The sequence below is a fragment of the Vidua chalybeata genome, chromosome Z (genome assembly GCF_026979565.1).
Source record: "Vidua chalybeata isolate OUT-0048 chromosome Z, bVidCha1 merged haplotype, whole genome shotgun sequence".
NCBI classification, from domain to species: Eukaryota; Metazoa; Chordata; class Aves; order Passeriformes; family Viduidae; genus Vidua; species Vidua chalybeata.
Window position 1 is genome coordinate 1,592,693 of NC_071570.1, and position 15,017 is coordinate 1,607,709.

The 15,017-nt window shown below is 49.0% G+C and overlaps 1 protein-coding gene across 4 annotated transcripts in view; it reads right to left on the reverse strand.

Annotated features, from left to right (window-relative positions):
• Positions 1-1,517: 1,517 nt before the first annotated feature.
• CTIF (cap binding complex dependent translation initiation factor) overlaps positions 1,518-15,017 on the reverse strand; it is a 150,943-nt gene continuing 137,443 nt past the window's right edge. For all 4 annotated transcript variants that reach the window (XM_053932114.1, XM_053932115.1, XM_053932113.1 and 1 more), the window contains 2 exons: positions 7,937-7,990; positions 1,518-6,076 (listed from right to left, as the gene is read on the reverse strand). In XM_053932114.1, coding sequence (XP_053788089.1) covers positions 5,861-6,076; positions 7,937-7,990 — 270 coding nt within the window. In that variant the 3' untranslated portion in view covers positions 1,518-5,860. The remainder of the gene's footprint in view (positions 6,077-7,936; positions 7,991-15,017) is intronic.

A 15,017-nucleotide genomic window follows, 5' to 3' on the forward strand; every position in this document is an offset into this window, starting at 1 on the left:
TTATGAACAGGCTGAATTCCAGCACACCCCAGAGCTGTAGGGTCTGGCTGCAGGTGGGGGCTCATGATGGGGATGTTTAGGGGTGGAAAGGGTGGCACAGGGTCAGGTATGCTATTTCATACAATCACAGAGTGGTTTGGGCTAAAGGGGACCCTAAACACCCCCTTTTTCCACACCCTGCCATGGACAGGGACACCTTTCCCTACCCCAAGTCGCTCCAAGCCCCATCCAACCTGACCTTGGACACTGCCAGGGATCCAGAGGCAGCCACAGCTGCTCTGGGGAACCTGTGCCTCCCCACCCTCACAGCCAAGAATTTCTTCCCAGTTTCTGATCTAAATTCTAAATGTTCTTGAATCCAACTTTCTGGGGCTCGGTTTCAAGCCCATCCTTGCTTAAAACAGTAGGACAAAGTGAGGTGTGCAGGGAATGGACATCACTCTGCAATCAAGACACCTCCACTGACGATGGGCAAGGTAAGGAGTTTCCCACAAAGCCCTGCTCTCTGGAGCAAAACATTGGCTCTGGGAGGAGGTGACACCCAGGGGGAGTTTGGATATCTGTGGTGCTCAGTTGTGTCCTGTGAGGCCCTGAGTTGAGAGGGAGAAGATGCTCTGGCTTTAGGGAAATGGAGGGGGAATGTGGGGATTAGAGGGGTGGGGAGACACGTGAATGTCCCTGTGGGATCCTGGTGGTGTTTCCATTCCTTGGTTTGCCTCCATCTTGTTTTCCCCTCTCTTCTTATCTCCCTCAGGCCAGGAAAAGAGGCAGGCACTTCAGTTAGCCAAAAATTAATTGTCTTGGGCTTGAGAAGGCTTTTCCAGAGGAAACCTTGGAGTAATCCTGTTTTTTCTGAAATTGGCTCAGTTGGTCAGAGCATGGTGCTGGGTAATGGCAACATTGTGGCTTCTTCCCTGTATGGGCCACACACTGAAGAGCTGGACTTGATGGTCCCTGTAGGTCCCTTCCAAGTCAGAATATTCTGTGATTTTGTGAAAAACATTTTCAGTATCATTTTTAAAGGCTATTTTTAACAGGCAGCAGTGGTTGGCGAGCCCTTGTTGCTGTAGCACTGGGTGGAATGTACGTGATTGAATGTGGTGGGGGGGTGGGTCCTCTAACAGACCCCCAGGCCCAGCTCAGGTAGGACACAAAGAGGTGGGAAATTCACTTTGGGCAGAGGATGGGGAGCAGGGGAGCGGGCAGATCAGGAGACAGGCTCAATCCGTCATCCATGGAGCCCTGAGCCCTCTGCACCATTCCCACAAGCTTTCACCCTCACTCCTGTGAGGAGTGAGAAGGAGAGGGACCAAGCCTCACAGGAGGAGCAGCGGGATGTGACCGGTGCCAGGAGCACTGAGCCATCCCCACAGAGCCCCCCTGAGCTGCGTTTCCACCACGAGGGATGCTCTGCTCCCACCACCCACATATTCCTCTCCTTCCACCCTGAACTAGAGGATGGTCCCTCCCAGAGCAGGAGAAGCGACAGCGCGTACCCACAAAGAGATGGGGAAATGTCAAGCTTTAAACATTTATTACTCAGATGATGCATTTTATAGCATACAGTGGGTCTGGATGTTCTAGAAACAAAGACTGAATTGCCACAAAGAGTTATGAGCTCCCTTGTTTTAACAGTCTCTGAAATGCTGAAAACAATGAGTTTGTGATTTCTCTAAGTATGAATATCTAGTCTTTACTCTTCCCAAAACCTTTTTCTTTTTTTTTTTCATTTTAAATTTTTTTAAAGCGCTTAGTTTAACAAATATGATTAAATTAAAAATGTTGCTTTTTCAAATGCAAATAAATACATTAAAAAAAAAAAATTGCTAGCATTAACTCCGTGTTCTGCAGGATACCACAGCTCCCTTGGCTATTGACAGCAGACTTTGCAACCCTTAGTATTATTTCTTCTGAAAAAATACTGACAATATCACCAGGACTGCTTAACAGCTACCACCAAGAAGAGCAAAATTAGTGTAAAGCCATAAAATACCCAGCAGGGAAATAAAAAAAAAAAAAAAAATCATATTTAAGATTTTGAGCGATTTCCAAGTGAGGGGTGTTATAAAAATAAGCACGAAAATAAATCGTAAGTTATTCTGACAAGTTTTCTTTCAAAGCCATCAATCATGCCAAGAATAGATACTAATTAATCTCCTTCAGGGGAAGAGGGGAACCAAGCAGATCACTTACTTCTCCTTTTTTTTTTTCTCCCCATTTTTGTTTCACCTCCACGTACACGAGACTTCTCTGAACAGCAGTGGAATCCCTCATGGGGAAACCAAGCAAGTCACCTTCTGTGTAGCAAAACTCGTCAGTTTGGAAAGATTTTTACCAGGAATGAGGTGAATAACAAGCTGGGGAGCCTGGCAGGGTGTCAGCAAACCTGCTCTGCATCCCAGGGAGAGGAGCATAGAGGTGATGCTGCAGCCACTCGCCTCCACACCACCCTGAGGTTTGGCCCCACACACATTTGGCCCGAGGGGGTTTATGTTCCTCCTTTGCTGATGTAGTTGTATGGGGACAACTCAGTAAAACCCCACACAAATACTTTTATTGAGCAGCAAAGATGGAACCTGGCTGATTTAGGGAGGTGCTAGCTGGTGGCTTTGCACCCAAAAATACATGTTGGAGAATTACGCTCTTTGGCGACCGTTCGTAAAGTAAGCCAAAAGATTAAAAAAAAAATAAAATAAAATAAAAGAGAGAGAAGAAAACACTCCAGGATCCCCAGGTACTCTCACCCCCCAAAAATTCCCCAAAGCTGTTAGCTGTTCCCCATCCTGTCCATCAAATGTCCTCATGGTACCTCTTTTCCCAACACGGTACCCTGGTGAATGATGACGTGTGCCTGCCAGCTTCCTGCTGATGGACTTCAGAAAGATACCACTGGCAGCATGTAATTTTTGGGGAGAAACCCCATGTTTTTGGTCAACATTTTGATTCTCGGACATCAACAGAGTGACTGATGTATCAAAGCAGTCAATGGCTGGATGAACGTATGCTAATAGCAGAGATAAATGGCAAGACATTAAAAAACGACGAATTTCACATGAAAGTTCTTCATTTCCAGTGTTGGAAGGGAAAGTCATGGGCCAAGCCTGGTCAGTGGGGGGGTTGCAGGAGTGCCCCACAATGAGAAAATTGAATAAGCTCTCACAGCAGGTAGGGGTAGGGAAATGCTTTAGGAGAAATACTGCCCTGTGGCTTGCACTTTGACTCTGAATGCCTCCTGATGCACTAATGGTTGAAAATTCAAGTTTTTAGAAAAAAAATCCCCAATTATCTGTGTTTTTATTTTCTTTTTTCTTCTTTCACTACATCCCAAGAAAAAATTCTGTGGGAAGTGAGAAGCTGTAGGGGCCAGAGTGGCAGTCTGGATCACTGCTGGCAGGATCCCTGGCACCCCAACCCATCAGGTTGCTGTCCCTGCTATAGGACTTTGCTGTTCTTAAAAAATAAGGAAAAAAAAAAATCTAAAACCAAGAAAAAACTGTTTTTCAGGCCTTCTCCCAGAAGACTGACACTCTGCCTGAGTGCACTGTGATGGGTATTATATCCCCTTCTCCTCCACTCCTTGAGAATTCAGGGAGCAGAAAAAACAAAGAGTAATGGGCACAGCCCTGAGCCTTGTAATACTGATGGGCTTTGCCGTCCTAATGAAGTTCATCTGCTCATTAATACTATCAAACCACGTTGCTACTAACGAAGCTGACCCAACGCAAGGCGCCGTCACTGTGCGAAGCTCCTGGGCTCGAGTAAGTGAAGCAAAAGTCAGTTCTTCCAGACAATTCTTGTGAGCTCAGCAATCATTTTGCTGCTTTCTAGGCAGACAGGAAAACTGAAGCTCCTGTTTCCAGCTCCTCTTGCTCCAAGTGCAGAACGAAAACTGGATCAGCAGACAACCAGACGAAAATTCAGGTAATATTGAGTTGCAGCATCACGGCTCTCATCCCCCTTGCAATGCATCTTCTGCTGAAAATTTCTGCCCTTTAAATTTTGCAGCAAAAGCTTCCTCCCCATCGCAGACAGACCAACACATTCATAAGGCACCCAAGAACATACTGCACATCCAAGGAGGCCGGGGTGAAATCTCTCTTCTCTACAAGCCACCAGAAATGCAACTTTTTGCTTGGAAAAACAAGTTTGAGCTGCTGAGCTCAGGCCCAGCCTGCCTGGTCCGGCGTCCGTGTGCACCATCCTTGTGGCATAAATTCTCTTATCATAAAAGGAATAAATTGAACAGTGAGAAGAAACCATCATGGGCTGACGGCATCATGACTTCCTTGGCTCCTGCAGGCAGGATGGGGCAGCCTGCACCCTTGCTAGGTTTCACTAGAAAAATCACATGGCGGGATTTTCTATGTCAAAGTGTTGCTAGATCAGCAAATTAGGAGCCTTCCACGTTTTCTTCATGATTCAGGTGTTGCCCCGGACCAGCCTCTCACCCTCTGGGTGGCACCTCCCCACTGTTCCCCACAGCTGTCCTCTCCCTCAGGATGCTCCAGCGCGGAGCCACGAGGGGATGCTGGAGCACCCTGGGGACCCCCGAGCACACCCTGCCTCTCTGAAGATGTCCCCCCCATCCCTCGATGGCACTGTGCCACTTACACTAAACATGGGACAGAGCTGCTCCTGCACACTGCACACCTAGGAGCGCTGGGTAGCATATTCAGCTAGTTAGAAGCCAGGCTCAAACTTCTATTTTTGGCTTTTTCTATTTTTCCCTCTTCTTTTTTCCTTTTTTTTTTTTTTTTTTTCCTATACGCTGCTTGTCTTTTCTTTACCAGTCTCCAAAAAAACATCAAACCTTCATTTCTCCCTTGCCCTGTACATTATTAGGCCCAACTATAACAGGCCTGGATTTAAATGTATAATTACAACCATGACAATAATAACAATAAAGCACTCCTTCAATGGAAAAAAAAAAAATATTACAAAAAAAAGTTAAATGATTATAGTGGCTGAGGAATAACGGCGACTTGAACAGCAAGAGCCACAGAATCCCCTGTTTTTAGAGCCCCCAGCTCAAAGGACACATTTCTCAATCCACCGAGGAGGTTACTGGCAAGATGACGGTGGCTACGTAACTTCTGCAGTGGCTTTAGGACTCCTTTAAAACACACCTTCTGCTTCAGCATCTTCACATAAACTGTCACCCAGCTCGAGGGAAGGCGCTGCTCTCCCCGTCCCCGAGCTGCTCACAACTGTCCGTCCAACAATACAATAAGACAAGAAGAAATTACGAGCGCTCGAGGAAAGGACAAGCCAGTGCAAATAAGAAAGTCGCCCCGCTCTCCAATCTGCCTCTGAAGGGGTGGCGGGTAGGTGGGAGAACACACAGAAAGTCGAAAACAAGAGAAGGAGGGGGGGACCTAACGCAAGCCCCGCTTGACAAAAGCCATCAATTATGAGCGTCTGGTGTAGTGTGTGCCTGGCTTTGTCCTCCCGAGACATCTGCTGCGTGCTGTCTCCTGCCAGTTGGCCAGGGCAAGGCAGGAGGACGGCGTGAAAACAATACTAGCCCCCACTTAGATTATTTTTTTTTTTTTCCTCCTTTTCCAAATTCTCTGTCTTCTTTCGAAAGCCAAACAATAACCCGGCGGGATGCGCTGCTGCTGCTTGAGCAATGAGTTCAGAAAAAGAAACCCCTAAAACAAAACCACGGCAGGGAGGAGGGGTGGCACTTGGCGACGCGGCTGAAAAAGAAACATGCTGCTCCCTCCCCACCCCACGAACGTATTCTCGAGCATGCTGGGGTTTGGTCTGCTGGGGGATTTAAATCAGAAAAGCTCTTGCCGGGTCCCGTCAAGGCGCATGTCTTCTTCTCGTCCCTTACCACCCCACCTTGCCCTGCCCCTCAAGCCGTCAGTTTTTGGATGGTCTTGTTGTAGTACTGCGTGATGGTGGGCGTCAGGGGGTTCCAGTTGTTGGCGTGCAGCTCGATGACCTCCAGCAGCAGGGACCTGGTCAGCATGGACTCGGAGGGACACAGCATCTTGTCGCGTGCTATCGCCAGCAGCTCCGTCATCATCTCAGGCAGCTGCTCCTCCAGCAGCCGGCCGGTGCTCTGCAGCTGTCGGGAGAACAAGGGGTCAACCATGGATTGCTGATCCTTGTGGGTCCCTTCTAGCTTGAGACAGGCTAGGATTCTATCACTCTACGATGTTAAAACACCCCTCTGGCTTTTTACAGACACCTCCCGTCCCTTCGATTCTGCCCTGCCTGGTGCAGGCAAGGTTAAAGGCGTCATGGCTTTCGAAAACCAAAACCACTCAGCAGCAGGCTCAAGAGCTGAACACGAAGGGTGAGGTTTTCAAAAGCATCCGCACCAGGCTGCTGGAGGAGTGAATGGTTCAGCTCCCACTGACTTCAAAGGCAGCAGCGACGGATTGCTTTTGAAAAAAAAAAAAAAAGAAATCCCACCTAAAAATCATGCTATTGTCAAAACAAAGTGCAGGCTGTGATGTGGTATTCCTGCCTTCTACCTGGCCCTTCATTTACTCGCTGATTCACAGCTCCCAGTGACTCCCAGTCATTAGGTGGAATAAGCAGAACGCGCCTGTGTGCATAACAAATCCTGCCCTCCCGAGATCTGCATTTATACCTGTTGTGCTGCTTTGCTGGAGGCAGCCAAGGGCTTTTTCTAAAACAATTACTCCTTGGAGAGCCTCTATTGAGTAGCACAAGCCCTAGGTGGTTCCACAGAGAAGGTCCAAGTTTGGGGTGGACAGTGATGAGTCTGTGGGAGGCTCCCTAAAGCAGAGCTCCCCAAAGTCCTCACCTTAAAAATCAAATCCGCCTCCTCATCTGCTTTGCTGAATTTTAACTATTCAGGCTGCAACTTCAACTGCTCTTTGCAAGAAAAGAATCTGTCCCCATGGGCCCACCACTTCCCAAAAAAAGGTAACCAATAGAACTCTGCTATATTTCACAGAACTGTAGGATCAGTTAGGTTGAAAGAGACCCCCAAGATCACTGAGTCCAACTTGTGACTGAACACCACCTTGTCAACCTGACCAGAGCACTGAGTGCCATGTCATTTCCTTCTCTGCAAGACTGCTCCTTGAGCACAGCAAGTCATGGGGCAGCTTTTGCTCCATTACAGCTGTTTCTGTGATTAAAAACCCAATGGAGGGTGAGGTTTGAAGGAACCAGGATGATGTAATATTTTGACAGGACCCCAGGTACTGAAACTTCCTGCACCCATTTGCGTGCATCAGGAGCCCAGTGAAAGAGTCTTAAGGGCTCTTATCTCACAGTGGTCTTCTACCTAAACTGTTCTTGTGAGACCCCACCTGGGATCCTGAATCCAGCTCCAGGGTCCTCTGATCAGGAAGGGCATTGACCTGCTGGAGTGAGGCCAAAGGAGGCCCCGGAGCTGCTCCAAGGTTTGGAGCCCCTCTGCTCTGGAGTCAGCCTGGCAGAGCTGGGGCTGTTCAGCTGCACAAGAGAAGGCTCCAGGGAGAGCTCAGAGCCCCTGCCAGGGCCTCAAGGGGCTCCAGGAGAGCTGCACAGGGACTGGGGACAAGGCTGCAGGGACAGCACACAGGCAATGGCTTCCACTGCCAGAGGGCAGGCACAGGTGGGATATTGGGAACTGGGAATTGCTGGCTGGGAGGGTGGGCAGGCCCTGGCCCAGGGTGCCCAGAGCAGCTGTGGCTGCCCCTGGATCCCTGGGAGTGTCCAAGGCCAGGTTGGAAGGGCTTGGAGCAACCTGGGACAGTGGAAAAGTGTTCATGATCATTGCAGACAGGTTGGACTAAATAACCTGGAAGGGTCCCTTCCAATCCAAACCATTTGATCATTCCAAAATGCACAGAGGCCACACAGCTGTTGGGTCTGGAAACATCCAACAGCTGCTTGACAAATGCATGGGCAAGGATGGAAGGGGTAAAGCAATGAGATCAGGGCAGATGTAGAGGTGCTTCCCTACCTCCATGGAGCAGCAAAGCACGGCATCCTCCTTCACATCCTGAGATTGCAACAACTGCAAAAGAGAGAAGAGACAAACAGTGAGAAATGCATCATCTTCTTCCTCCTCCTCCTCCTCCTCCCTTATGACTTTCCTTCTATGTCTTTGTCCAGCTTGTCTTTTTACACTTCCAGGAGGAAAAGCACAAAATCAGGAGGGGAGAAAACAGATTATCCACACAAAAATTTAGAGTAAGCAGTGACAAAAAACGGGGTAAAATTTAGATTAACAACTTTTGCAATAGATTTTGCTTAGGTTATATTGCTTCTTTTATCCCATAGCAGGCAGTGAGAAAACACTCGTCTCACACATACAGGGAATAAGTGCAGCCATCTGCCAACAACACTGGAGCAGCAAAGACCTAGGAGTGGCTGTTTGGAAAGGAAGGGCTCTACCACCCACCCCTGAACCTCTCCATCCCCATGGGGACACTTCTGACAGCCACAAAACTGCCTGAGCTACATCCAATTCACTGTAATTAATATGGCTCCTTCTAGGCTGGTTACACAAGGGCAAGGGGTGCCAACGAAACTGTGGAGTCTCAGGTGCACCAGCTCCAACCCTGCTCTGCTCTCCATGAACTCTGTGTTACAAACACGAGCTTGCAAGCAGGAGCAGATTTCAGGGAACACCCAAAATTTTGCTGGGCATGGCACGGGACAGTGCAGGAAGGTGCTCATCTCTCTTGGTTCAGACCCAGGGTGTGCAATGAGGGTTGACAGCTGCACCTGACAATGGCAAAGTGTAGGACCTTACCATATCTCACCCCACAAACACTGAAGCCACACACAAGGACCTTCAAAATGGGACCAAAAATATGTATTTTTCTTTGTTCTCATCTTTATGACAATTACAGGTACCAGGGACACTTGAAGCTATAGCCACTTCCATCCCATCACTTTGGAATGAACAAGCCCTGATGGCCCTGAGCTAATCTCTGTGTGCAGTAGCCACTGAGCAAAAGGAGAAAAGGTTTTACTATCACCTGACATTCATTAGAGAGAAGCAGACTTTTTAAAAGCAGTTGAACTGATTAAAACTGCCCATATAGAAATTGCTCAGTGTAACTTAATGTTACTCCAAAGTCACATCCATTAGTTAAAATCATAATTGTGACTCTAGGCTTTACCATCTCTCTTTCCCATTCTTATTTTTCCACGTTTCCTTTCCTCTACAAATAAATGTCTGTTTACCAGCTCCACGTTGGGTAGAAAATAGACAGGGGAAAGAAGAGGTAATGCAAGGAACTACCACTGCTCTCAGAGTTTTGTCCTCTGTTTTCAGCAGACAGCAGATTCTTTGCTTTGAAGATGGTGTTCACAGCATCTCACTGAGCATGCTATCCCTCTCATTAGCCAAAGCTTCAGCCAGGGTTTTCAAATCATGCAACAGGCTTTTTTTTTCTCCCCCCACCCCAGTTTATCTTTCTGCTAAGTTGTTTGGAAAATGTTAAGCCCAAGCCATGTGCTATGAGATAAGTTCTCACAAACAGTTCAGATTCTTCACAAGAAAACATGAGATTATTTTAAACCCAACACCAACAATGAAAAAGAAAAATCAGTTAGGGAAAAATATAAACAGGCAGTAGTCCAGATATTCCCTCCTGGGGTATTTAGCTCATGAGCATAGCATGAAGAAGGGCTGCAAATAAAGTAACAGCCAATACCTTTTAACAACACCTTTCTTATTTTTGGTATTCTTCAGTAAAGAACATAACATGAAAACTAATGTATGAAAGTAGAATTAGGACTGACTCCAGCCCTTCCTCTGCCATGGTCTCCTCAGTGATTCTGCTCCCTGCCCAGGATATGTGGTCATAGAAAGGCTGCAACTTCACTAGCCCCAGCTTCCCACACACAGGGCTGGGACACGCTTCCCTACCTCAAAAGGTGTTTGTGAGCATGAACATGTCCCTGTCAAGTGCTCAGATACTTGGCTAATGAGGAACAGTCTCACCTACCTATGATGAAACAGAGAACACATCCTACCCCAGCCCTGGGCAGGCACCTTCCAACTTCACGCTGCCCTCGTGGACACCTGATCATCATCATCTGATGTGACTGGGCTGAACAAGGAGAATGTCTGTGCTCCGGTGTGCCCGTCAGGGTGCCATGTGCTCCACCTCGTCCATGGAGACACCACGTGCTCCACCTTGTCCATCCAGGTACCATGCACTGCACCTCACCCACCCAGGATCCACCAGCTCCGTTGCTCCAGAGGCACCACGTGCCTCACCTTGTCCACCCAACTTCCACATCCTCCACTGCTCCAGCAGGCTACCAAGAGATACCAGCTTGAGGCACTACAGGTGTGAGCCTCTGCCTGAGACATGTATGCTGGGGAGGCCCACAGCCTGCCCACCAAGCCCAGGCACATCCCTGTGCATGAGGGACAGCCCGGCAGTGAGATCTGATGGTGCTCTGGAGAACCAGAGTCTAAATCCATGGCCACAGATGGCTGCTAGCCACTTGCATCAGTGCAAGAGACCGAAGCCTGGAGGATCAGAGCGATGTCACTGTTACTCTGTTTTTTGCTGACCACGTTTGCAGCGTGCTGGGGTGTAGGCACTATCTGCTTCCGACCCCTGCATGACAGAGCAGGAGGAGATCAGGGAGCCTGGCATGGGCACTGAACCTTGCTGACTGCAAGGACTGTGCTGCCTGGGGGCCCAGCAAGGATGTCCTCACCCATCAATGACAACTTGCATGTATTTCTCAAAGGGTATTTCATCCTCACTGATGGTGCCCCATGTGAGCACCAGGCACTAGAAGCACTGGGGTGGTTCCCTCAGCCACAGCACAATGTTTCCCAAAGCTCTGTGACCCCTGAGTCAAACCTGAAAACCAAAAAAACCAACCAAACAAAAAAAAACAAAAAAAAACACCCAAAAAAACCCCAAAAAACCCCAACCCCCCCCCCCAAAAAAAAACCACCAAAAAAAAAAAAAAACCAAGAAAAACCAACCCCCCCCCCCAAAAAAAAAAACCAAAAAAGAAAAAAGTGAAAATGTTTTGACAGCTCCAGGGAAATCACAGCCCTAAAGTCCCAGCACTCGTGTGACCACCCAGCCAATTGCCTTCACTGTTTGCAATCTAATTCATATTTACTTAAAATATTTTAAGGCAAACACTCTATATTCATTAAATTAGCACTCCCACACTGGAATTATTATTTATTTAACTATTTATAGCCTCTCCTCCCTGCTGTGTGCCTCTGCCCCAACTCCCACTGTGGGCACCATCCCATCCCTCTCCACCAGGCTCCCACAGGGTTCAAACAGCTGGTGGATGTGGACGAGGGATCTGAAAGAGGAGTGTGAGGCAGACAACAGGGCAGGTGAGCTGGGGCTCACGCACTCCTCAGTTTAAACTGTAATCATCCCCTGGAGGCTGGGGCTGTCTGCGAGAAAAACTTCCCTTTGCTCCCCAGCCGGTTTCCCCTGTATCGGGCGAAGCTGGGCAATGAAAGCAGCAGTTCCTGCTGGAAAGCAGACAAAGAGTCTGCCTGATTTCCTAAGAGAGGAGGCTGCATGCCAGAATCTGCCCGGCCAGTCATATAATACCCAGCCTCGGTTGCGAAAGGCTTCTCACTTTTTGTTTCTGGTGCTGGACTTGCTGCCTCGCAGACTGGTGTGAGATATCAGGCGCCTTCTCATTCAAATTTCTATGTCACTCGCAGAGATGAGCACTGAGCAAGGTTCTCTGCAGAGCCAGTGTGCCCAGGTGGGCTCTGGGTGCTAGATATTTGCATAAGCAACCCAAACTAAATTTTAGGGTCTGCTCCTGGAAGTGCTGTGTGTTGTGGTGAGTTGCAGTGCCTTGCAAGGCGGCTGTTGAGCGCAACTGGTATCCATGGCGTGCTCTTGGGACCCATCTCCCCCAGCCTCCATGGCCCCAGAGCCTTCTCTTCATGTCTCTGCAGAGATAAGCATCATAAACTACACAGGGTGGACATGCAGCCACGGCTAAAGGACCAAAGGAGCCCTAAAAAGGCAGCTATGCCTCACCACAGACAGAGCCAGCTTGGTCCTCCTGAACAGCAACAGATGCATGTGTATGGGGTGCAGGCCACGAAGAGCAACCCAAAAAGCGAACACAATGGGACTCACCCCAAATATTTGGGTTTATTATCTGCTTTCTGAGATCACCTGGCCTGCTGAGAAGCTGAAGTGCTTACTTGGTATTCTCATGGGTGCCCACGCCACGAGGAGGACAGGAGAACCCGTCCCACCGCCCCTTATCACTAAACCACGCAGGTTTAATTGTGCTCTTCAGGAGATGGGGTGGGGGCAGCCCCAACGCACGCATTACCCTGTCCAGACGCAATGATGCTTCTCCTGCAAGGCACAGTGCTAATTACTGCGTACGATATCGCTTGCAAAATGACACATAAGCAATGCTTGGCCACTAACTACCCCTTAGCATGCAGTGTTTTATGACGCTTTGGTGATGACTCCAGCGTGAAAGCACAAGAAACCTGGAAAATATCCACCCAGAGCCACGGAGAGGCTGGGGTGAGACCCAGGGAAAGCCGGGCTTGACCGCAGCCCACGCGCCGCTCGCCCCGGCTCCCCGACGGGCATCTCGGGTTCATGAGTCCAGTGGCAACACGCACGGACACCCAGGCAGCCTCGGGCCTGAGGCTGCCCACAGGTATGCTTTTCATCCACACCTGGGTCACGAGGAGGTGCCTGCCAGTATTCCCCCTTCCCAGGGACTGTGGAGCATGACCTCAGGGGAACCAGCGTGCTGCAATCGGCTCGCTGGTGTGGAGCAAGGCCACGGGGGAAAATGGAGACACATTTCCGTGGGGAAGTGGAAGATCAGTTATTTGTGCCGCTTGGAGCTTAAGCAGAGTGGACATACTGTACTGGAAGTGCGGGAGAGATGGTGCATCCCAGTCCTGCTTTTAACCAAAAGGGCCTTGGGAAGGGCCATGATGGACTTGGTCCTCTGACAGATGGATCTGTTCCAGCTCTGTGGTCGGGACCATCATGGACACCCCCTTGTGAAGGGAGCTTATAAGAAAGATAAGGATTAAGTTTTCAGTAGGGACTGAAGCAACAGGGTAAGGGGTGATAGTTTTCATCTAAAAAGGGAGATTCAGACTAAATAGATGGAAGAAGTTGTTTAGAATGAGGGTGGTGAGACCCTGGCACAGGTTTCCCAGAGAAGTTGCGGCTGCCCCATCCCTTGAAGTGTCTTAGGCCAGGTTGGATGGAGCGTGGAGCAACCTGGGCTAGTGGAAGGTGTCCCTGCCCATGGCAGGGGATGGAATGGGATGAGCTTTGAAGGTTCCTTCCATGCCAAAGCATTCTGTGGTTCTGTGATCATTCCCTATACAGTGCAGTTTAGGTGCTAACACAGCTCTGCAGGCAGTCTTAGTGCTCTAATGGACCACAGCTGGAGAAGTCTTGCTCCCAAAACCTCCTGGAATCCCCACAGTCTTCTAGGTGGGTCCTCCTGGGAGCACATGTCAATTCTGCTTCACAGGCTCTCTGCAGACAGACATCAATAGCAATTTTCTGCCTTTCCAGCAGCCCTTTATTGACCTACTGCCACAAAGTGTTTAAGGAAGATGCCTGAGATAAGATCCATGGGAGTGCATGGCTCTGCATGGGGACAGTCACACACTTCTCTGAAACACAGGCAATGGTACAGCTCCCCTTGTTCTCTAGTCACAGGGCACAGGGTGGTGAAAACAGCTGGGACTCGGGAAAATGCAAAGTACAAACAAGGTTGTGGGGATGAGCGATTGCAAAATGCTCCACAGCAGGGTCAGTTTCAGGATTTCTACAATTTGCTACCATCAGATGTATCAGTTCCTTGACCCAGGACATCAGAAGGTCAGCTGAGCTCATCCTGTGCCCACCAACAAGCTGTTCCAGTACCACCCCTTCTAAAGGGGTACCAAGTCCTCCTCTGGAAGTGAGGGAAGTTGGATGAGACTGACTTTCTCTGGAAAAGAAACAAGTGAGCACATGGAAACAGAGTTTTAGAAGCTCACAGGCAGAGGTGAAATCTTTTCTGCTCACCCATTTCATGCTGAAGTTGCCCAAACACAAAGTTTTGGGAAAAACCTTTCCCTTATGGAGTGGCTGTGCTGATCTCTGCACAGGGCACAGGCTATGCCATGCTCCAAAATGTGATTTTTTTTGAATTTAATAACACAGCTGAGCTGTGAGAGGCAGTGTGTGCCCAGCTGCTTACACTAGCAGTGGTGCTTCTCTCCCCTCTCTTTTGCTCACACCTCTCTGGGGATCTGGGAAGTCTTCAAGGCTACAGAAGATCACAAGGTGCCACCAGATCATGTCTCATGGAGGGAACCCTCTTCTCAGCTGCCTGACTGGGATGTTGTGGTCTCAGCCTGGGTGAGAATGTCTGACAGCAGCTCCTGCTGCTCCATTAGGAAGAGTTCACCAGCAGCTGCCCAGAAGAAGTGGCGCAGGGGACAAAGAGCTCTGTGCTGAACTGCTTGTCCCAGCATGGCCGCATCAGAGCCATGTCCATAGCAGACACTTTCTCTAACATACTTTGGACAACCTAAATGAGTTTTGGAGGCACCAACTCCTTTTACACTGATGTGCTCCCCTCAGCTCAGGAGGAGATTTCTGTTCTCCTATTACAAAACCAGGACTCCCTGGGAGGATGGTAAGAAGAGATTAGTTTGTTTATTGTGTTGAGTAAACCAAAATGTTGGTTATCCTCCTTGTCAGGCTCCTGAGGAACTCAGAGATACTTAACAGCAAATTGAATTAAGGCCAGAGGAACAAAATCCTGTACCCAGTCGTGGGAAACTCCTCCTACTCCTTTTCCACAGTAGGCAAGGGAAACCATGAAACACAACACTCTCTCTCCCCGGATCTGGAACGGCAGAAGAAATTCCTGAGAAGATGGAAACCATTAAGAGGCAATTACTGGAGACAATGATGAAGAAAATTTGGTCACTCATCAACCCAGACGCTGCAATCCAACAGTAGCCCGGTGGTTACACATCCCCTGGCTGGAGGTGGACCTCCAGGATCCGAAGGTGAGCAGGACAG